Below are 23567 nucleotides of genomic sequence, written 5' to 3'. Positions count from 1 at the left end.
ATGTGCAGAATAATTCTAATGTGCACTGAGGCATGGGTGAATGTGCACCAGCAGTAGAAACTAAAAACCTAGCAGTGGGCGCTCTGCTAATTGGGTGGTGGCATTTGAATCTCTCCTGAGGGGCTGCCCAAGCACACAGTTTTAGGGTGGCCAGGCGTCCAGTTTTGAACTGGACAGTCCAGTATTTGAGCTTCCTGATCGGGAAACAAATTGAGAAAATATAAATGAAAAAATGTAAATGTCTGGTATTTTCTAAGATATAATGCAGATTGTGATGTAATGTCAAGTGTGTCTGGTATTTTTGTTGAAACCATCGGGCAACCCTAGACAGCTTGCAGGGAGCACTGGCCATGTGTGGGCTCTCTGACAGGGTGAAATGCCAACAACAGAGGAAAAAAGCACAGAAAAGAACCCAGTGATCTTTTGGGGAGAGCAAAGGTAAAAGAGAGACAGGAGCTGCACTTAGGAATCACTGAAGAAGCCGAGGCTGGTGGACGCCAATGGGCAGCAAGACCTGTGTGCTGATGGCGTGGGGCTGGCAGGGAAGGCTCCCTTGTGGGAATTCACCCCACACATACAGGGGGGCAGGAGCCCAGCCGCACTGGGGCTTGTCTATTCCCGCCGCACAGCTGCAGCGCAGACCGGACCCACGCCGCAGGAGCAGGTGTCTGCCCTGGCGAGGGGCGGTAGCTAGCCAGGCGGACGGGAGGATTCCTGCCTCGCCGCTACCCGGGCACGGAGGCGGGCGTGGCGCGGCTACAGCCTGTGGATTGGGAGCCCAGCGCGGCGCTTTCTGAAGCGACCCGCCACTCCGAGACAAAAGCCGCCCGGGCTGGGAGCCGCTCGCTCCCCGCTTTCCTCCGACGCAGCGCGCCAGAGCCGCGGCGGGCGGGCTTCAGCAGCGGGGCCGCCAGGGGGCGCCGCTCGCGATCGCTCCTCAGGCTCTCGGCTGCCGGGTACCCTCTTGTCGCGCGCGGGCTCGGCGGCGTCCGCGGGGCGACTGCGGGGCCTGGCTGGGCCGCGGGGCGCCATGGGCAAGAAGCACAAGAAGCACAAGTCCGACAAGCACCCGTATGAAGGTGACGCGCCGCCTGGCGCCGGGGGCTGGAGAGCGAGCGGGGAAAGGGCCTGTCCCTGTATGGGGGGAGGGAGGCGGGGGAGGGTGTTTGTGGGGGGCGGGGAGCGGTAAGATGGGAGGGGAGCCGGGGGGGGAGGGTGTTTGTGCGGGGGGGGAGGGGAGCCGGGGGGAGGAGTGTTGGGGGGGCGACACCGGGGTAGCTGGTCTATTTTGATGGTCAGTGGAGATACGGAGGCTCCACAGCGCAGATACCGTTAGTGACCTGGGCTGGGCACTCATTTTTGATGGGGGGGGGGCACTTCCGAAATTTTTGAAGTGGCCCCGGGGAGTGTCAGGGTTTCAGGCAGAAGGGGCGGGGCCAGGATACTGCTGTGCTTACCCACCCACAGTTCCTGTTTGGGCTGGGGGTTGGGGGAACAGCTGGCAGTTCCTGCGAGGTGCAGATGCCCCTGGCAGTGAGAGGAGACTGGGAATGCTGTCCCCAGGTCAATCAGGGCCTGGGGGAGGGGGAGCACATGAAGTCTTTTGTTCCCTGCCCTCACCCTGCCAGGGAGCTCTGCACTTAGTCAACCACCAGCTGAGCAGCACCTGGTGGTTGATTTTAAGTGCTGAGCCCCTTGCAGGGTGGTGGAGACTTAAATCATTCTTCCCTGATTAGGTGTGGGGGGGTGGAAGCATGGAAAATCTCTCACCCTTAGACGCACCGCCCCCTCGCAGGGTGGGAGGAGACTTTGTGTGTTCCCCACCCCGGGGCCCTGGTTGACCTGGGGACAGGGGGAGCAGCAGGACCTCCACAGGCTGGATCAACTCTCTTGGTGGGCCACAGAGACCCTTTTGCCCACCCCTGGTTCAGAGCATCTTCTCTGGGTGGTGGTGCTGGGTATAAAAGGTCTGGGGGCTTGAAGAAGTATCATAAAGAACAGATAATATATTTGCTGTGTTTTCTAGGTTGCACAGCTCAGAAGTGTATTGATAAAAATTTTGGTTGATCAAGGATTTGAAAAAACACATCCTGAATGGCAAAACTTTTACCAACAAAAAGCACTGGCGTGAACAATGCTTTGTAGACAGGAAAAGTTCTCCTGCCAACAAAAATACTAACCATCATTTCGGGTGGTTTTATTTTGTTGTCAGGAGAGTTTTCTCCTGCTGACAGAAGAGTTATAATGCATATTTCACAGTGGCACAGTGTAAACACAGCCTTAGTGTAGATTGAAGGGATATAGGAGAAAAAAACACTTGGAAATAAGGCATAAGAGGTGCCTGACTACCTTTGATCCTAGTCTGAAGTGTCCTATTCATGCCAGTTGAAATTGATGGGAGGTCTGCCCTTGAATTTGAGTGGATTTAGACTCAGAACAAAACACTTGTTTTTGAACTTATCTGAAAACTATTCACTTTAAAATGCTGTAGTAAGTTTTTTCTGGAACTATTTTTGGTTTAACCCAATTTTGTATGAAATGTAACCATTTTAATAAAGACAGAAAGGTGTATCAGTTTGGTATTTACCAAACCAGGTATGATTTTCTGTTCCCCGGGATCTAGTTTGCCTTTGTCAGGGTCCAAGATCTAGTCCACGGGTGGGGAACCCCAGATCTGGCCCCCAGCTTGCCTGGATCCAACCCCCCTGAGGCTCAGCACTCTTCACCCACCATTGGGGACCCTTTGCTAGCACTCCAGCCCCCTCCCCGACCTCCAGGGGGCTGGAGTACACAATCTACTAGTCTGGGCCCCCTTGTTTGTTGGGATGTTTTTGTTTTTTACTTTCTCCTCGTATGCAACCCAGGACTGGTTTTTCTGTGGGTCAAAAAAAGTTGACCCATAGAAAGTTCCCAAAAATGTTTCCCACTCCTGTCAAGTGAGTATGAGAGAGGGAAGAACATCCACAATGTTTTAGACAACAGAGCAATGCTGTTCAGGAGGTGGGAGAGTTGTTCCTGTATGAACTGATTCTTACAGAGACCATTGGACATGAGATTTGATTAGCATTAGTTCATATACTGAATTTGACAGATTCTAATTATAATTTAATGTTGCTTAATTACAAATCAGCTCAGGAGTAGTTTTATAATGTCAGAAATAGATACTGGAATACAGGCAGTCCCCGACTTACGTCGGATCCGCACTTACGAACGGGGCTTTCTCGCCCCGGAGGTCGAGGTGGCGGATTGCTACCTCGAGCTCCGGGGCGAGAAAGCCCCGTTCGTAAGCTGCTCCGGTGCCCCTGGTCTGCTGAAGACCGTGTCCAGCAGACCAGGGGCACCGGGCGGGTTCCTGCGCTTCTGAGGCTTTGCCACAGCAAAGCCTCAGAAGCGCGGGGAACCGCCGCTGCTGCCGCTTCAGTCTGGGTGCCTGTGGTCTGCTGGGGACTGTCCCCAGCAGACCACAGGCACCGGGACTGAAGCGACAGCAGCGGCGGTTCCCCGTGCTTCTGAGGCTTTGCTCTGGCAAAGCCTCAGAGGCGCGGGACCCCGCTGCCGCTGCGGCTCTGCTCCCCGTGTCCCTGGTCTGCTGGGGGGGTGCAGCTAGTGTGCCCCCCCCCAGCAGACCAGGCTTTTGTTTTGGACCCTGGGGCAGAGCAGCTGGGGCGCTGCCGATTGGTCCTGTAGCGCCGCTCTGGGCACTACTGGACCAACCCAGCAGCACCCCAGCTGCTCTGCCCCAGGTCCTGATTCAGCCGCTGCTGGTCAGTTTCAGCAGCTGCTGAATCAGGACGCCTGGGGCAGAGCAGATGGGGTGCTGCTGGGTTGGTCCAGTAGCACCCAACAGCACCCCAGCTGCTCTGCCCCAGGCGTCCCCAAGTCAGCTTCTGCTGAAACTGACCAGCGCTGACTACAGGAAGCCCGAGGCAGAGTTGCTCTGCCCCAGGCTTCCTGGAATCAGCTGCTGATCAGTTTCAGCAGCAGCTGACTTGGGGACGCCTGGGGTTCTTAAGTTGATTCTGTATGTAAGTCAGAACTGGCGGTCAGTTTCAGCAGCGGCTGAATCTGGACGCCAGATCTGACTTGCATACAGATTCAACTTAAGAACAAACCTACAGTCCCTATCTTGTACGTAACCCAGGGACTGCCTGTACTATCTAATTGAGTAAATAATAGGAATGTGAATGTTTAACTAGTTAACCAGTACCTGGTAAGGATTGCCATTATAGTTGGTGGCAGGAGCAAAGGGGCTGCTACAGCCCTGCAGATAGGCTATTCAGTGGGAGGCTTTTTCCCTGGTGGGCCTGCCTGGTGCAGGTCGTGCCCGTGGGGGGTGCTCCAGCTCAGCTGTGCCACTTCTCCTTTAATTGGTTAACCATTTCTTGTTTAACTGGTCAACTGCCCCCCCTTTTTTTAAATTGGTAAACTGATTAAACAATATGTTTAACCAGTTAACCAATTAAACAGGATTTTACATCCCTAATAAATAAGATTATATTTATTTTCTATGCTTTAATCATATTTCTCATTTCATTGATGCTTTAAGAATATGTTGAAAAACCCTTAAAGTTGGTACTAAAAGTGGCCGGAAATGAAGTCACTGAACTCTCTACTGGAAGCTCAGGACACGATTCAAGCCTTTATGAAGACAAAACTGAACATGAAAAACACAAAGACCGGAAAAGAAAAAAGAGGAAAAAAGGAGAAAAGCAGATGCCTGGAGAAGAAAAAGAAAAAAGAAAGAGAAAAGTAAAGGTAGATATTATCACACTATGTACTTAGGTGCTAAAAGCTTCACCTTGCCCAAATATGAGGGCTGGCCTTCACTACTGGGTGGATTAATGCTATGATGATCAAACCACTGGAGATTGATTTAGCAGATTTAGTGAAGACTAAGGATGTTAACTAGCAGTTAATTTACTAGACGAGTAGCCAATGGCATTTCTATCTACTACTTAATAGTCACTTCCGCATTCCGCAGCATACCAGCTTTGAAATGTACAAGAGTCCCCAGTCTGCCCTGAGTGGATGGGGATGGAGTTCATCGGAGAGCCCACTCCACCTCCATAACTTCAGCAGGTCCCTTATCCTGCCTTCCTAGAACAGGAGCCAGCTCCATCTCTGGGACAGCCTGTGTTGGCTGTGTGGTCACTCCCAGGGTGAGCAAAGCTGGGAGGTGGGACTCATGTTCAGCGGCAGTGCAGCATGGATCCTGGGATCAGCGGGAGCCGATTTGAAATGACATGCGGAGCTGGGGTCAGCTGGCAACTCTCCAGCTGATCCCAGGATCTGCGCAGCATTTCAGCAGAACCTGCGATTAGCTGGGGAATCCCCAGCTGACCTCAGGTTCTGTACAGCATTTCTCCAGAACCATTAGCTGGATCAACAGCTGATCCCGGGTTCCATGGAAATGCAGCACTTGAGCCCGGGATCCAAGCTGACCCCAGGCTCCATGCACAGCAGCATCACACAGCTGAGCAGGGGGATCAGCTGTGCCGCGCTGCCCCTTTGAATGCTGCTTTGGCATTTCAGAGGGGGAGTGCCACACAGCTGATCCCCAGCTCAGCTGTGCCACACTATCCCTTTCCAATGCCGAGGCAGCATTTCAAAGGGGCAGTGCCGTATAGCTGAGCCAGGAATCAGCTGTGCAGCACTGCTGCTTTGAAGTACCCTCTCTCCCCCCCCCCCCCCCCCTTGCTACTTCTGATAAAGGCAGCAAGGGGGGGCAATCGACTAGTCGACTTGCTAGTCGACTAGTCCTTAACATCCCTAGTAAATCAGCCATCTATCACGCTCCCATTTACTCTGCTAAGGCACCAGAACGAGATGAGTAAGGGGAGTGAATGGGAGAGTTTGTCTCATTGACCCCATACAGTGTTAACTTACTGATAAGCAGATCTAAGCTACATCAGCTCGAGTTATGCTACTAACATAACTCAAATTGTGTAGCTTAGATCGATTTCCCCCCCGCCCCCCATATTGTAGACCTGTCCCAAGTCATTAAGGTGTAAGAGAGCAGTTCTGGAGAGATTTTAGGATTAGGCCCTCTAAATTACTAGTAATTCAGACAAAGATGAATGCTCTGTGTGCCGGAGTGCGCTGGGGTGAGGGTCTTAGCAGGAGGGGGGCAGGAGCAAAGCAGGAATGGGGACCTGGGGGATCTGCACGATAGGAGGGGACATTTACCTGGCACAGTTTCCTGAGGCCACACATGGCTCAGTGTTCCCCCATGCTCCCAGGCCTTGCCCACTAGTGCCTTTCGAAAGGAATCCCAAGATTTCAGCAGATCTTTGTTTCCTGTTTTATGTAATCTGAACAGATTTAGATGACATATTTAACAACAATAATGTGATTTCTACAGCATCACTGAAATTGCTTAACTTTCCCTTTCTAGGAGGATAAAAAGAAGCGAGATCGGGAACATGCTGAAAGTGAGGGAGAAAGAGAACTGAAATGTCAGACTCCTGTAAGATTGGAATTACCACCAGAGAAACCACTTGCGAGTAGTTTAGCAAAACAAGAAGGTAGAAATCCTTAAGAATTAATTGGTTTTGTTGCGGTGTTTTAAAAGCAGAAATTGGTTCCTCAAAAATGTCCTGTAAAAGGTGTCTAGTATTCAGCTTTCATGAATTCCATTTTTTTAAAACTGGGAATGTTTACCTAGTTTCATCTTGATAATCAAATGACTTGATATTTGATAAATTTAAAAAACAAGAAGTAGTCTGGTAGCACTTTATAGACTAACAAAACATTGTAGATGGTATCATGAGCTTTCATGGGCACAGCCCACTTCAGATGACCAGAGTTTTGAGTTTAGGATGCCCAGACTCAAAATAAATAGGGGAGACAGGAGGGGGGGAGAAAAAAAATGGAAGGGGGCGGGAAACAAGAAGCAGATGGTATGTAAATATGAAAGGCAAAACTGGTAATCCATAAACACCTACAAATTGGATAGTTAAAAGAAGCAGATGAAGATCATAGGGTAGCAATTAGAGAGGAAGAGTACTAGCATATCTACACAGACAAAGTGCTGTTGGCACCTTCATTGTTTGGTTGGTTCATATTTAATGCCATTCAAAATGGCTGAACTTTGATATACTGCTGCTATGGTGGCATTTTCAAAATGAGGGTTGTTGCTTGTAAATAAGGCATTGCTGCAGTGCTTAATAAGGCTAATTAGAAAGGTAACCCACCTACTGTTTGTAGTTTGTGCATTTAGGGCAATACAATTAATATTTGACAGACCATGAATTTGTGGCAGTTTTGTGAAAGCAGATGATGATCTCTTTGTAATAGTTTCTTTTCCTCCCTTCTCCGCCAGAAGTGGAACAGACACCACTTCAAGAAGCTTTGAATCAACTGGTAAGACAGCTGCAGAGGTGAGTGTGTGCTCTAATAGTTTTCAGGGCTATAAAATAGAAATTGATATAATTAGTTGCTAAAGCATTGAAAAAAATTTAAGCGAGGAGGCCTATTAACAAGCTTCATCAATTTTTAAGTGCTTGATAAATATTTTGCCTGGCAGCAGCAGTAATACACAGGGTTCACGAGATAGATTACACCCCGAAGAGCCAGCATGGAGCGATCTGCTCATGTGCAGAACGATCTGCACGTGCGCAGAGGGCAGAACCGTGTGGCTGGCGAGCAGGGCTCGCTGCCACTCGGCATGCCCTGGTAATACAAACTGTCATACATTCACATGTCAGCATTTTATTTGCTTTATTGGCAATTTGTAGAATATTCTAGAAAGAAGACAAATTGACGTGAACCTCAGGTAACAGCTACATACAAATAATTGAAACTGAGGGGAGCTTACAGGGCTATTTTATAAATTTAACTACCAATAGTGGAATATCAGAAAGCTTGGTAATGTCTCCTCAAACTTCCTTTAAATACCTTCAGTTATCAAGTTTTAAAGCCTGTTGAAAGGAAACAGCATGTCAAATACACTGAACTCGCCACAAAGATGTGTCCCTTGTATGTCAAAGTATTTGGTTTGCAATAATTTGTAATTATCATTCTGTCAATTACTTCATTTAACTGACTATTAATTTATGTAGTTCAGTCTTTAAAGTAAAAGTAAATTCACGTACAAATTAATACTTTCCAATGCATAGTGTGAGCATCTATTGAATACAAAATTCAAGTTAGCAGATTTTTTTTTTGTTACAATTTGTTATGACTTTGCAAATCCTCTTAATTTAAGCCTTCTCTGTCTGAATCTGAGCGCATGAGAGAGGATCACTGTCTGTGTGCTTGGTTTACAAATGTGAAGATGAGGGGATAGCAGGTTAAAGAGCTTGCTTTGTTAACCACCCTAAAGTTTCCAGTTCTCTCCCATTTTTCCAAAATCAGTTAGATATACACTATATTTAACTTAGTCTTCTACTTAAATCCAAGCTCAGTATGTTCCTTGTTATAAAAATATAGTTAAAAGAATATTTTTTTGTATATCTTAACAGAAAGGATCCAAATGCTTTCTTTTCATTTCCTGTGACTGACTTTATTGCTCCTGGCTACTCCATGATCATTAAGCACCCAATGGATTTTAGTACTATGAAAGAGAAGATCAAGAACAATGGTTACCAGTCCATAGAAGAATTAAAGGTGCTTTTAAGTACATTTTTGGTAGAGACAGGGATTAAAACTTATGATTATTCCCTCTTGCGTAGTTTGTCTTAAAATGTTCATATTCTATTCATAAGAAATTGGCAGAAATCAGCACATGTAATCTAAAGAATATTTTCTGTTGACCTTGTAAAAAAATATATACTACTTGCTTCCAAACAATGGCAAAAACAAATGCGTATGGTACTGTGTGTGTGTGTGTGTGTGTGTGTGTGTCTATCTATATATATTAGTATAACTGTAATCCATTTTCACGATATGTCTGCTGCTTGATTGTAGGATATAACCCAATGAATTTTCAGCACTGTGCTAATGGAGTTAAATTTCTACAGCTTGTCTAGAACCCAAAATGTGCAGTGTAGTTGTAGATACATAGTCCCAGTATATTAGAGAGAGGACATGGGTGAAGTAATATCTTTTATTGAGAAAGGTACTTTGACTACCAAAACTGAAGAACTGTGTGGCTCAAGTTTTTCTCTCTCTCTCTCCAACAAAAGTTCTCACAGTCCTTGTCTCAACCAAAAACATAGCCTTCTACTCTTAAAGCACACAAGTGCAAGTCCGTAGGAACTTTATTACGGAGTCCAATGGTTGCTATCACTTTGTAATTCAAAATTCCATTTGATGTCTTTATTTCAGTATAAAATTGCAAAATTTACAATGGCTTGCATATAACCAGAAAACGTAATTGAAGTGAATGAACTTGTCATTCTTGCCTACCTCTTACTATTTCATCAAATTTGCCTACCCCCGAAATAGCAAATTTAAAAGTAAAACATAATACACATATGACCCTTTTACTGCTGTTTTCTATCTGACAAGTGCAAGTGTGAGATCTCCAAGGAAAGCTGTTTCTGTCTGGCATTGCCTTTATCTTCCCATTAATAATAAAGAGGTACTCAAATGTCTGTCAAATTGCTTTGGCCTCAAGAACAAACCTGTCATCTCAAGAAGAGATGAGCTCTCATCTGCAGGCCTTTGTAGATGTCTAGGAGTTGGGAAAGAACCTGTCATTTTGTTGGTCTATATGGGGAACTCTCATGCTCAGTGGAATTCAATGTTTTCAAGAAATTAAAGATGCTACTTCTAACCGTTCAAGTTAAACTCAAGGGTTAAACTGATATCATGGCTTCTCTGAATAATGATCCCAAACCCCCTGCAATAGGTCAGTCATAAATCTAACATAACTGGGGTTAAAGTTAAACTCAGCCCCAGGGACTGGGTCACAGTGCTGTGATGTCTCTTCAGGTTTCTTGTTGCTGCCAAAAAGGATTTCCTCTGAAGATTCATAATTGGTTTCCAAGAGCCAACAGTCATAGCAAAAAGGATATTAAGTACCATGTAATTCACTAATTGAATAGTCAATGCATTTTTAATTGACTATTCGATTAGTCAATAGGATGGCGCTGCCCCTTTGAAATGCTGTGGCTCCAAGTGGCGCTGCTGCTTTGAAGTACCCCCCTCTATCAGATGGAGGCAGCTGAAGCGACTAGTCGACTAGTCCTTAACATCCTGACATAGCAATGTGCCTTAAGGGCTTGATCGTTTATTCCATGTGCACTAAAACTGAACAGTTTAGTGTGAATGAGTAATACACAGGCTTAGGTACCAAAATGCTAAGCTACTCATCACATTTAAGATCTGCTGCCGTTCTAATCTGTACCCCTTTCCTGGAAAACTGAGGCTATAAAATAACTGTATTTCATTGGGATGTGGAGATAATGTAGGCAGAATCAGCATCACTTTCAAGGCAGCGTAATATAGTTTTACTTTTGTTGTGGCACAGAACACCAAAGCAACCTTTGTAATCAGCAATCACATTGTTCATGGGTAAAAATACTCAGTAGCCCTTCACCTGCCTGACTAGGTTCAAATGAGGCCCTCAGAATTGCAATTTCTGACAATAACGTGTTTGCAATTTGTGCAGCTAATATCTGGATCACTGTTAACTTCCAATTTTTTCCCAAAATGAATGTTCTTACTCAGAGCTCTGAAGCTGAAGAAAACATTCCATTGTTGTTTCAGCTGCATCAGATTAGTGCGGTGCACAGCTCTACAGAATCTGTTTCTGCTTGCTTTTTTTGGCTTCTTTGCCTTTTATACACAACTGCACTGATTCATAATGGAAGATATTTTGTGCCAAAACTTAAGTTTTCATTTCAACTTTGATACACGGCGTAAATGGTTGAATGGGAGGTCTAGCATATCTATGTAAAGAAAGTCTTGACATAGTTCAGGTCATCCTGTTAGTCTTTTCGATACCCTTTGCTAAGATTAGAATTCTGTATTTCTGTCTCTGAGAGAGACAACTAACACCTCAATGAGTAAATGCAATTCATTCAAGTAAATATATATTTTAAAACAATTAAGGATTTCGGGCAAGATTTTAAAAATGGAGATCTACATCCATAAGTAAGTACTTAAATAAGCAGCTTTTTTTTTCCAGAAATCCTGAGCACCCAACAAATCTCGTATCAGACTGCTTATGTGGGTTTTAACATATGGATAAATTGTCTAAATTCATATGTTCTGAAAAGCTTGACCTTACTATTTTTAATATTAAATTACTTAAAACATCTTTGAAACTGCAACAGACTTTTTTGAAGTTTTGTTACCTTAAGCTCAATACACCACTGGTATCTTAGCTAATTATTTTAGTATTTCATCCTTTATGATCTATCTTTACTCTGATTCAAAACTTTTTTTGTACAGGACAACTTCAAATTGATGTGCACTAATGCCATGATCTACAACAAACCAGAGACTATTTATTACAAAGCTGCAAAGAAACTACTGCACTCAGGAATGAAAATACTGAGCCAGGTAATGAAAAATTTAAGTATCAAAATTTTTGTTTGTTTAGTTAGTTAGTTAGTTATGGTCTTTGAGTGAAGTAACAGTTGCATGAGCATCCCCAAACTTTCTTTTCAAGATGGATTGAGATAATATTGTAAATGCATGCAAGACTGCAGAGTCATTTGGGGTCTGATACAATAAGAAGGAACTGTAGTATTTCAAATATTGACATAATTTCTGCATTATAAACTTTTGGTTGAAAACTGTTTACTGTTCTCTCATAGGTCAGTTGTAGGGAATTTGTTTATGGAAGACAAATATTAAATCCTGCACAAATATTGCTTTTGCTGTTAAATAGGTGGGACTTAATATGGGATATATTTTCTTTTAGTATCACCTTATCAAGGGCCGTTGAATTTCACCAGTTTATCTGTCGGTTGAGCCCAATAACTTATGTTTGACACAAGCGTAACTACCAGAAACGTATCCAGTCTTTATCTGAAGACTTGGGAGATGGAGAATCCAAAACTTCCCTGGGTAGTTTGTTCTAGTAGTTGATCACTCTCACTGTTAAAAGCTTATTTCTAATTTAAATTAATTATATTAGCTGGTGTGTAATTGAATAGTCATGTAACTGCCTCAAATTTTAGCAATTACATGACTATTTGATAGTCCTCAGGGGCAGCCAGTGTGCTCCCAGCCCCACTCCCAGGGGAGCCCCCTGCCATCCCACGCTGCTGTCACTGATACAGAGGCAGTAACGCAGGGTGGCGGCAGTCCCTGTCCATGGGGTGCCCAGCATCAGTCCTTGTTTGTGGGGGGGGGGGGGGGGGGGGAGGTAGGGGAGTCCAAGCTCCCCGTGGACAGAGGCTGCTCTATGGGATGCTATGAGAAACTTGAATCCCCTCATGGACAAGGGCTGCTTTGTGGCAGCCTTCTGCCCCCCCCCCCCCCCCCCTCCTCGCGCTGCTACCTCTGATAGGGGGCAGGCAGCACTGCAGAGCCGGTGCTGGGGGACCCAGCTGTCAAACAGTCAATCTTCAGTGATACCCCTCCGTTTTAATCAATTTTGTGGGAGATGGGATGAGAGAGAACTAGGAATGTTTTTCACAGGGACTAGTGAAATAATTTGATCCTTCAGATTGCTTGAAACAAAGTTTTAAGATGCAGAATACACTTTAATCTATTGTCTCTTCCTCAAACCTGCTAATGCTTCCACTATTTCTTCCCTGCTAGCCTTACCCTGATATTTCGTTGTACCATTGTCACTCATCTTTGCTAAGTGTTGCACTTTATCCTTTGCTGACATCTTGGAGTGGGGAGGGTTGACATTACAATATAAACACACAGTTTGTTCTTTGCACCCTTGTCACTGGGAGCTATTGAAAATTAAGACGTTGAATCAGTATTAGATACATTAGAAATGAATCAGATGGTATGTGCTTTAAATGAAGGAGTACAGAAACCTGTACTGGTATGACTTAGAACATTAAAATAGTATAATCTTTGAGCATTGTTTAGCATTAGATCTTTTTAGTGTTTTACAAATTCTAAGTTGTTAAAGTAAGGCTTTTTTTGTTTTACTGTAGTGCCTGTGGGTCATTTTGGTGGATTCTTTACAAACACAAAATAATAGTCTTTGTCCCCAAAAGTCAACAGTCTAAATAGACAAAATTAACCAAGGGTGAGATAGGAAAGAAAACCAATGAAGGTATTTGCCTGAAGTCACACTAGGTCAGTGGTAGGTTTCCTAAGACTTAGTATAGTCTCGTATTCACTGGGTAACATTGCTTCTTAGAGGAGCAATGTAATCTTTTTAAAACCTGTTCATAGTACATCTTAGGTTATTACATTTGTTTTGCTCTGAACAAACTGTGATTTCAGGTACACAGCAGCAAGATGCAAAACAGGTGAAAGACTGGAAATTCAGCACCTTTATACAGCCTTTTTCTGTGGCTGATTCTGACCTCTTTATTGTTATGTCTTTATTTTCTTGTTCAAGAGCCTGAGCCTTCCTGCATTACTTTGCTCTTTCCTTTTCCTGTCTGTGTGGGAAGGATTCTTTAGCTTACTGAAAATTTTAAAAAGAGATTGCTTTTTGTTGCAGCTCTTAGCACTAAGAAGAACAGCCCTGCTAAAAGTCCCCTCTCTCTGTTTACAAACCCATTTGTTACACTCAAACTATAGTAATACAACTGCAAAACACATATTCTGTGATGTTTTATTGCTTTTAAATGTTTACCTTGGAGACTGAAAATTGTTCTACACTCTTATAAATAGTTGGATGGGAAAGTGGAATAACTTTGTTTTTCTGAAGGTTGAAACGGTTCCTGGTTGGTTTCTTGGATGGATATAATAAAAATATGCTACTTTAGAACAAATCATGAAATCACAATAAGAACATTCTTTAAATATTCAGGAGTTCATTAAAATCTCAATTTAATTTAGATTTGGGGGAGAGGGATAGCTCAGTAGTTTGAGCATTGGCCTGCTAAACCCAGGGTTGTGAGTTCAATCCTTGTATATAAGCAAAATGTTTGTTTTTTTTTAAACTGTATTTACACTAGGGCTTTTGCCAGACACTTATGTGTATGGATAGTGGTGTTTTTTCCCCCATGCTTTTAACCAACACAACTATGCCAGTAGAAGTTTCTAGTGTAGAAAAGCTCTAAAGCTAGTTGCAAACACTACGTTGACTTATTTTAAAGAAACACCTTGCCATCAAACTTAACTGGCTACGAGCATTACATTGTTAGAGCTGATAACTTTTTGTGGCTACTAGAATTGAACCCATCTGTACACAGACCTATCACTTCAGTACACATTTCCTCTTGAACTCTTTTCCGTGTTTTTCATAATATTAATACTGTGTAAATTAGTAAAAACGCAGCATTTCTCTACTGAACGCTAATTTAGTGGAATGGCATCTCAGTCCATTTTTTAAGGGTCGTGCTCCAGTACTGGTGCCACACTTATTAAATACAGTATCCCATATTAATCTATTGATCATCAAATGATTCAGACAGCGTTGAAAGAAAAGCATTTAAGTTAATATTTATGAATTAGTTGTAAAAGTTAACTGAAGATGTGAAATGAAAACATGCCTTGTATATTTTTAGGAGCGAATACAGAGCCTAAAACAGAGTATAGATTTCATGGCTGACCTGCAGCAGAGCAGGAAGCAAAAAGATAAGTTGGAATTGCAGCAAAGTGGGGAAGACGATAATGTTCCTGGAAAAGACAAAGAAGAATCGATGGAAGCGGACATCAAAGCATTCAAAAGCCCCAACAAGGAACATAAAAAGTGAAGTATTGTTTAAGTAGTGATTGAAGTTACTCAATCTAATTCTATTGAAAGATGTGCTCTTTGACATCAGTAGACCTGACTTGTTGCATGTCTGGCACTGCATATGTACCAAGAACTCTGATTGCTAATATCAGGGAAGTTATTTTGTTTTTTCCTCCATTCTTTTCTTCTAGGTCTGTCCTCTGGTCAAAATAATCAAATGTGTGTGTTCCACTTTATGAAAGGTCTTCATTTTGCATTATCAGGGTATTTCTGCACCAAAATTAACTCATTTGTTTCAAGATTTAGGGGGGAGAGGGAGTTTGTGTATGTGTCTGTAATTGTACTCACTCAAGTAATGCCGGGTTAGTGCACGCTGGCAAACATGATTTTTCAAAGGTTTTGGATGCACTCTATTGAGAATTTCAGCTGGCACCTGTTATGTATTTGATAGGAAAAAATAGCTCTTAAACGCTGCAGAGAATGCATGTAACAATAGCAGTTCTTCTATATTGAAATATCACAAATACTTCAAAATATTTGCCAGTGGCTTCATTCCTCTGAATGTTGCTACTGCAAGATATAACAATATAGTTCCAGCAGATCAGTGTTTAAACTGTTGTAATGTACCAAAGCTATGTTTTAGTTTATGGGAATGCAACTACAGAGCATAGCAGTAACCCAAACTAGCAAATCTCTAACTGGAAAAACCCATGTGTAAAGACTTCTGCAGAGATATGAGCACACAGAGAACCAAATTATTTGTATAATCGACTTTCTGATTTGTAGATAGAACTGGACAGGAAAAAGTCTTCCCATTCAGCAAGAATTTGACTTTTTGTTGTGATTCAGGATGGAAATGTTTTTGAAATTGATTGAGATCTTTTACAATCCAACAACCTGAAAAAATCCATTTTGGATCAATCAAAACATTGTTTTAGTTGATTCTTTAAAAAAAAACCACAACTTTTAGTATAAGCTCAATTTCAAAACAATTCTGAAATCCAGTCCCCTTAAACATTGTTGCTTTGAAAATGTCACAATGGGTCACTTTGATAATTTTGAAACTTTTCAGCTTCGAATCTAATGTGTCAAAGCAGACCTTTTCCTGCAAATAGTTTGTTTTGATTTATTGGTGTTTTTTAATGAAAAAATATTTTGGAAGAATATTACCAACCAATCTTTAGTCACAATTTTCTAATGCATGTTTTCTTGTGTTTAAACCTTCTCGTACTGAACTCCTTTGTACATACCAGGTACTTTGAGACATGAGACTGTTTCTCCATTGGACTGTAAAGTGAGAAATTGTATATACTTGCAGGAAAGACAAAGATCTGCTTGAAGAAAAATTAAGGAATAACAACTTAGAAAGAGAACAGGAACAGATTGATCGTGTCATTAGAGAATCTGGAGGAAAGTTAACAAGACGACTTGTGAACACTCAGGTGAATTGAGTCTATTTGGAAACCCATTTGTTTGCTCTTTGGGAAATGCCAATTTAATATCCTATATCATTTGAAATTCTGGGCATAAGTGGTATAAATGGCATTGCATTTTATTTCTACTCTTGATTCAGATCTAACCTTTTAAAACACAAAGTTGAAAACTACTTTTCAGTTGAATATTTATTGAACTTAATAAACTAAACTCTGTAGTATGGTCCATCATGCTTCTTGACTTCAGTTGAAATAACATTGTAAATTAATTTTAGAGCTCATTTATGCAAGTCTGGTAGAAACAGTTTTAATCAAAGATTAAACTTTGAGTCACTTAAACTTTATAATAAACGGTACAGTGTAGAAACTCAAAATATTTTAATGCTAGCGCACAAAGAAAATTACTATTTCAGACTTAGTCCGTTCTAAGTAGACTGATAACTGTATTTAATGATGCTGGGATCTTGTGCTGGGATCAGATGTTAAGACCCTAGACTAACACAATCAGGCTTGTTTCATTTGTGACCAAATATTTGAATGTAGCAATTACATTCCTAGAAAATCACGTTATGAAACTGTTATGTGAACTAAGATAAATGGGAAAATAGGGTTATGTTCCCAGACATAACAAAGTTGTACACTTTGAGAATGCTGAATCGATGGCACACTCATCTCAGGCAGCTCCCTGTGCCTGCTGTTCCTGGTAGAGGTGGAGGTATGGCGAGGAGGCTTCACACGCTGCCTCCTACTATAGAGCTTGGGGAGGGGATTAGGCAGTGCATAGAGCTACCTAGCCAAGAACAGTAGGCCACAGGGAGCTAACCCCAGGGAGCTTGGATCTGGGATTATACCTCAGGCAGCTCCCCTGCTTGTTCCTCGTAGAGGCTCGATTAGGCGGCTTTAGGCACTGCCCATGTCCCTTGCGAGTACTGCCTGGGCAGGGCAGAGCCAGTGGTGAAGGCATCCGGCAATACCATTTGGCCATGTCTCTGCCAGGAACAAACAGCATGTGAAGCTGCTTGCAGGGAGCCCCAGAGATAAGCACCTGTAGATCTGGCATCATGAGTGGGCTCCTGCACTCCAACTCCCTCCTGTCACTCCAACTCCCTCCTGTGATTGCTCTTTATATAAAAATAGCATGTGCAACATAAAAATGGGTCAATAAAGGAAAACTATGGTATGTCAAAAATGCACCCGTAAAAAATGCATGTTACATAAGGGTTTACTGTATTCCCTTGTACCTTTTTGGAGAAAAACTTAAGCTACACAAAGATCTTTGTTAATATTAATAATTTCTATCACAAGAAATCTGTTCAGTCTTTCACAACAATAATTTATATTTTCCCTATCAATAATGAAATTAGAGTTTTTCAGAAGTTGGTAACTGGAAGAGATACAGATTGTAGACTATTGGTTTAAAAAAAAAGTGAATTTTAACGTTTACCATTTAAATGATTGAATACCTTGTGTTGTGACCTGATAGTATCAACTGAAGAATAAGTGTAAAAATAGCAAAACTAGTAGGGATGTAACATCCTATATAAAATATCAACCAGTGAATTTATATGCTTACCCGGTTAACTAGCTTCTGCTCCAGCCGGGCAGGGGAATGGTATGCTGCCGGCAGAGGTCTGTTCTAGCTGGGCCAGGTGCCAATTAATTGCGTACCCGTTGACATCACTAAAAGCTACTGTAGCGTCAAAGTTCATGGGTCAGATCTCATCTCTTAATACTCTTCTCAATAAATAAGGAAAATTTTCTTTGACCGTTTGAGTTTTAAATTGTCTTACGTAAGTTCTTATTGGTTCAGATACTAAATCTAAAGTTATTTGTAAAATCAAATGTTTTAATAACTTTATTTGGTTTCAGTGTGAGTTTGAAAGAAGAAAACCAGATGGTACAACAACATTGGGACTTCTTCATCCATTTGATGCTAACGCAGGAGGTATGTTTCTCTGTTTAGCATGTTAACTAGAGACACGCTTCGTGTGTGCTTCAGCTGCCATCAGCCATGTCACTGTTTGCAGCTCCTTTACATCCAGCTCAGCCGGGCCAACCACGCTGTGGACGGGGAGTGGGCTGCTTCAGTGTCCCCCCCCTTACCTGTGGCAGGCCAGTTAACCAGTTAAATACAAAGCTGTTAGGAAATCCTCGGCTGACAAATATGCTTTGCCACCTCTTCCTGCCATATGGTTTAGGGAGCATTTCCAGATTAAGAGGCGGAGGGTAGGAGGAACGGGCAAGACTACAGTTTTTGGCTATTCCTAAATTATGGCGGTGCCGCACTAGTCCTTGATGGACTTCAGAACAGAAGGAAGTATAAAGATAACATGGTTGCACTTACCTCTCACCAATGCTGCCCAGCCCAGTGATTGTGCTTGCAAACTCTCTGAGATGGGTCTTCCATGACTCAGCTCTCTGGCGGAATCTCTGTCTGATAAAAGCAAAGCAAACCCTTTCTGGGTACAAGTCTAATTGGGGGCTATTTCTTCACTCTCAATAGGGATCTGCAGCCCTGTCCTGGGGCTCACTCAGTCAATTCAGCACAGCCTATCACAATACTCTGGCCAAACAGTCTCTCAATCCCTCTGGGCTCCTTCAAATTATCCCCGCTGTTTATGCAATCTAAGCCCTAGTGTGAGGCCACATTCCTCAGAGCTCCCTCTCTACTCTTTGCGCCTCTGGGCTTTTCTGGCCTCAGTTCTTCAGCTGGGCCACTAAGAGTTCATTTCTCATTTTGGGGGTTCATCAAAGTCCAGGCCACTTTCACAGTGGCTGGTGGAGGGAATTCTGGATCTTCCCTCTAGACAAGGGCTCAGCCTAGGGACCCTTTGGTTATCAGCTGTCTGTAATGTCCATTTAAACAAACTCTATTGCGGTCATAATTCATGGGCTACTCCTCTATAACTCCTGCATATTCTTTACCTTTATCTCAGTGCTTTGTTCTCATGGAATATCAGCAGCCAGCCTAAAGCACCAACCATTCTCCACCAGCTCTTACAAGAAACTGAACTCACTCTGGCTGGCCCAGCAACTCTTCTTAGAATAGCCTGCTAGGCCCAGATTGGCTGCGTCCTACGTAGCTGCTCTAGTCAGCTTGGAGGACCTCTCTATTGCCCTGTTCTGGGGCTGGGGTGTTATATGGCCACAAAGGCGTAATCTACACTGTCTCAGTAACAACACTGTCCCTTCCCCATCTCTGGTTTCTGCACTAAGCAGAACAAGACAAGAATAAAGATCCAAGTTCTGTTACCATTCCATGTCAATTTTTTTTTTTTTTTGTCTCGTATTGGAGAATGGAAGGAGAGAATTTTTTTTTAAACTTTATATTAGCATTGAATTTTCCAGGAAAAGTGGTGGTCTTACCAGTAAGTATATTGTTGTGTTTAAACACATTGAACTTTATATAACCAGAAACTGGTATTATTTGGGTCTGTCTTAATATTTTGCAGAAATTTGTTCATAATGCAATTTTGACACCTGATTTTTTTTTGAGTATCCATAATATAGTTTGAACTTAAATCTTTATAATTGCAGACACAGAATTTGTGCACTGAACTTCCATATTAAGTTGAACATTTTGCATCTGTTTAATGTTGCTAAATATTCCTTGGTCACTTCTATATTGTGCTGTATTGTAGAACCAGGCTACAGCCCTGTGAAGTTAGGTATGACAGCTGGAAGACTTCAGTCAGGAGTTAATACATTACAGGGGTTCAAAGAAGACAAAAGGAACAAAGTAACTCCAGGTGAATATTGAATTTTCTTTAAACCTTTATTTTCTTAAAAACAGCAGTAGTTCATATATAATAGGTATTTGAACTTCACAACAGCCAACCACAGAGATTAGAACTCGGTTTTATACTGCTGTTAGAGCTAAATTGCAGTGTGCTTAATTGTTCTTTGAAGCAGAATATTGCATATTTTTCATATACTGTGTATTAAATAACTAAGCAGATCTAAAATATTTTCTAAGGCCCTATCTACACTGCGAGATAAGGTTTGAATTTATTAAAGTCTTTCTTACCACTCAATTTTGTAAAGTCGAAGGTCCATGTCCCTGCTGTGTGCAAGAATTCGAAGTAGTTTGAAATAGCACATCCCCAGTAGGTAGACTGCTGTTGACTTTGAGAGCAGTGCACTGTGGGTAGCTATCCCACAGTGCCTGCAGCACTTCGCATTGTGGGTTATGCTCCCCTTCATACTGGGACCAAAACTGTGCAGCGGGTGGTTCTAGGTTGATGTTGTCAGACTCCCATAATGCACTCATCTGTTTCCTTCCTTGAGATTAATGGGAAACAGTCTTTTTGCCCCTGGTTACCTGCACATGTGCCATAACAGCACAAGCATAGCCCCCCCTCATGGATCTCCTTGTGCAAAGAACTGTTATGATGTCTGCCATGGTGTGCCTAATGATGGAGTCTGTTGAGAGCTTTTGCACACTCCAGGAATAGGATGAGAAGGAATCTGGGCATATTAGAGACACGTTGTTTAGGCAAGCCCCTGATTTGAGTGAATTGGAATACAGCCGGCAATCAGTTGGAGCTCAGTGAAAGCAGTATTCCCTGTGTGGTGGCAGCATGCGGCATGCACCATAACATTTGTAAGAGTAAGGGGGAAAGCTTTATGTGGCAGCATAAGGGCCAGAAGCAGAGCGCCTAACCAGAATGTTTGAGCATCCAGACACCAGAGCAATAAGGAGAGCACAGCACGGGGCAGTGAAAGTCAGAGTGGCTTTGAAAGAAAGTTTTGTTACTGGCCAGTTTTGAGAATCATGCACATTGCTTTCAACAAGCTGCCTCTGAATTCAGTGTGTTTGCTTGGGACAGCTGCACCACAGCTCCGGCTCCAGCAGCTACCACACAGCCCACCCTGGCTTCAGGGCTAAAGCCACATGGTGGCTGCGCAGCTGCTCTTGGGCAATCATATTCAGTAGATTAACTTTTCCAGTGATCTCACATGAAGCATCTTGCATAAAGCATAGTCTAGTTATGTCTTCACATGAATAAGCATATTTTCATGAAGAATATTAAGCACCAATGTAGACTCAATAACTAATAAATATAAACTAGCTATCAACAAGTTTAAGGTTGAAATAAGACAAGGGTTTCTAATCATCAGAGAAGTTAAGTTCTGGAACAGCCTTTTAAGGGGAAAAAACCTAGCTTATTTCAAGAGTTAGCTTGACAAGTTTACGGAGGGGACGGTATGAGACTGCCTGCAGTGGCATGTAGCCAACCTGTAATTAGCAGTAAATATCTCCAGTGGCCAGTAATGGGACACTAGATGGCAGGGGTTCTCAATTATTAAAACATTATTTCCCAGGTGTTGGGTTGGTTGATTTTACCCACTTACTTAGATGCTGATAGCTATATTTGGAGTTGGGAAAGAAGTTTCCTCTGGATCAGATTGGCAGAGATCCTACAGTTGTTCACTTCCTTCTGCATCATGGGGTATGGATCATTTTCAGGTGTAAACAAGTGTAAATGGTGGATTCTCTGTAACTTGAAATCTTTAAATCATAATGAAGACTTACTTCAGTAACTCAGCCACCGGTTATGGTTCTATTACAGAAGTTGATGGGTGAGGTTCTATGGCCTCCAATGTCCAATTTAGATGATTATGAACTGCACAGCGAGATCAGACTTAGATTTTTAAGGACATAAGGAACCTCAACCATCTATGTGGAAATACAGATTTATGCACATAGTGATGGCATGCCTTTTTACATCATGCTTTTTTATAAAATTGGGCCCTTAATGTTTAGAGAATTCAGATTTATGTAGGGATTAAAAGCCAAATAACTTTTACAAAGCATAGAAATGGGATGGAAAACACAGTGAAGTCATCTAGTCTGAATCCCTGCCAATGCAGAACTGTACTTCTGTTTATTTTCTAGTGCTTTAACTAGATGTAGTTGAAGGAATGCTTGTATGTAAGAAACTCTTGGAATTACATTGATACATCAAATTTAGTAAAACTTGTAAGAAATGCATTGTCAAAGGTTCCCTGTTTGGGACAATTTTACAACACTGAATATTACTCAGGTTAGAATATGATTTTGTGCGTATGTAAGATAAGAATAAATTGTGATATTGTATTATTCAACAGTGGCATACTTGAATTATGGGCCCTACAGTTCTTATGCTCCATCTTATGACTCCACATTTGCAAATATCAGCAAGGATGATTCTGACTTAATCTATTCTACATATGGAGAAGATTCTAATCCAGAGTTTTTCAGGTAACAAACAACGATCTGTATTCCAGTAACTATCTTGAGAGTAGTAGAGTTTATATAGATTTTGTTAATGATTTGTTTTATCACAAGTTATGCATATCTTAAAAAAAAATATACTGAGCAATTGCAGCATATAATGCCCCATTTTTTTTTGTAGTCTTTGGATAACTGATGTTCAGTTTTTCCTCATGCAAAGCAGAATCAAACTGTGATGCATAAAATAGGTAATGGGTGACTTCAAAATTATCTGGGTTCAACTTTCATACCTACCATATGTAGCAAAGTTCTGGCCATGCCCTGTGGGTCTCTCACTACTGGCAGATAACATTAGCTTCAGACTCATTGTGGTCCTATACACAACCTCTATCTTTACAGGAGGGAGCATCCATGGCTTAGTGAGCCATACTTATCACAGGCTAGTCCATGGTTTTGGGGTGAAAACTCCTTGATAGTCCTAGTCTCTCATCTTGGCTCTGTGTTGGCAGGGGATTGGGGGAGGGGACCCACCCACTATACTGGGTTCTGGCCCAGGGTCCTTAAAGTAGCAGTAGTAGTCAAGGTTGTTTTTCCTTCCGACTTGGCAGCTTTTTCCCTGGGCCACTTGCCCTAAACGGCCATTTCCCCTAAACAGCCCCTCCAAATGTCTCCCTCTGGTACCTGTTAGCTCACAGCCAACTGCTTCTTCTTGTTCCTCCTTTCTTCTTCTGGTCACACTGTCTTCCCCCTCTCCTTAGCTAGAGGAGGCCTTCTAAAGCAATTCCACTGGCTGTAATAGGCTGCAGGTGTTGAGTGACTTGCGTGATCAAGCTAGTTAATTAGCCCCAGGTGTTTTCCTGCCTTCATTTTTTTTTATTGCAGCAGGCTTTAGTGGTTTACTCTAAAAAGAGAAAAAACACTTACACAGTGCTGTGTATACCTGCCTTCTGCCTGAATGTGGCAGGCTGCTGGGTTAGGTCTGTCTCACATAGTATCATCAAAACTTAATAGCTTTCTTCCAGTTAACTATATTTCTGTATGCTTGTGTTGTTTAAATACTTAAAGGTATTTTGCAGTTGGATGCAATGGTGATGTGGTTGGTAGAAATCTCTAGATCAGTGTTTCTCAAAGTGGTCTGCTAAATCTCCTTGAGAAACACACTGAGGCTACGTCTACACTGGTGCATTTTCTTTTGTGGAAGAGT

General features: G+C 42.5%; 1 protein-coding gene across 1 annotated transcript in view; it reads left to right on the top strand.

The window, feature by feature from the left end:
- The first annotated feature begins 922 nt into the window (after positions 1 to 922).
- BRD7 (bromodomain containing 7) overlaps positions 923 to 23567 on the top strand; it is a 34160-nt gene continuing 11515 nt past the window's right edge. Inside the window, exons 1-11 of the mRNA XM_075940250.1 lie at positions 923 to 1079; positions 4547 to 4755; positions 6395 to 6524; positions 7322 to 7379; positions 8463 to 8607; positions 11341 to 11451; positions 14544 to 14728; positions 16032 to 16155; positions 18016 to 18091; positions 19788 to 19895; positions 22258 to 22390. Of these exons, the coding sequence (XP_075796365.1) occupies positions 1031 to 1079; positions 4547 to 4755; positions 6395 to 6524; positions 7322 to 7379; positions 8463 to 8607; positions 11341 to 11451; positions 14544 to 14728; positions 16032 to 16155; positions 18016 to 18091; positions 19788 to 19895; positions 22258 to 22390 (1328 nt within the window). The 5' untranslated portion in view covers positions 923 to 1030. The remainder of the gene's footprint in view (positions 1080 to 4546; positions 4756 to 6394; positions 6525 to 7321; positions 7380 to 8462; positions 8608 to 11340; positions 11452 to 14543; positions 14729 to 16031; positions 16156 to 18015; positions 18092 to 19787; positions 19896 to 22257; positions 22391 to 23567) is intronic.

This window comes from Pelodiscus sinensis, chromosome 12 (genome assembly GCF_049634645.1).
Source record: "Pelodiscus sinensis isolate JC-2024 chromosome 12, ASM4963464v1, whole genome shotgun sequence".
In the NCBI taxonomy this organism is placed as follows: domain Eukaryota; kingdom Metazoa; phylum Chordata; order Testudines; family Trionychidae; genus Pelodiscus; species Pelodiscus sinensis.
The sequence above is the reverse complement of the archived record's forward strand: the minus strand, read 5'-3'. Positions and strand labels throughout refer to the sequence as shown.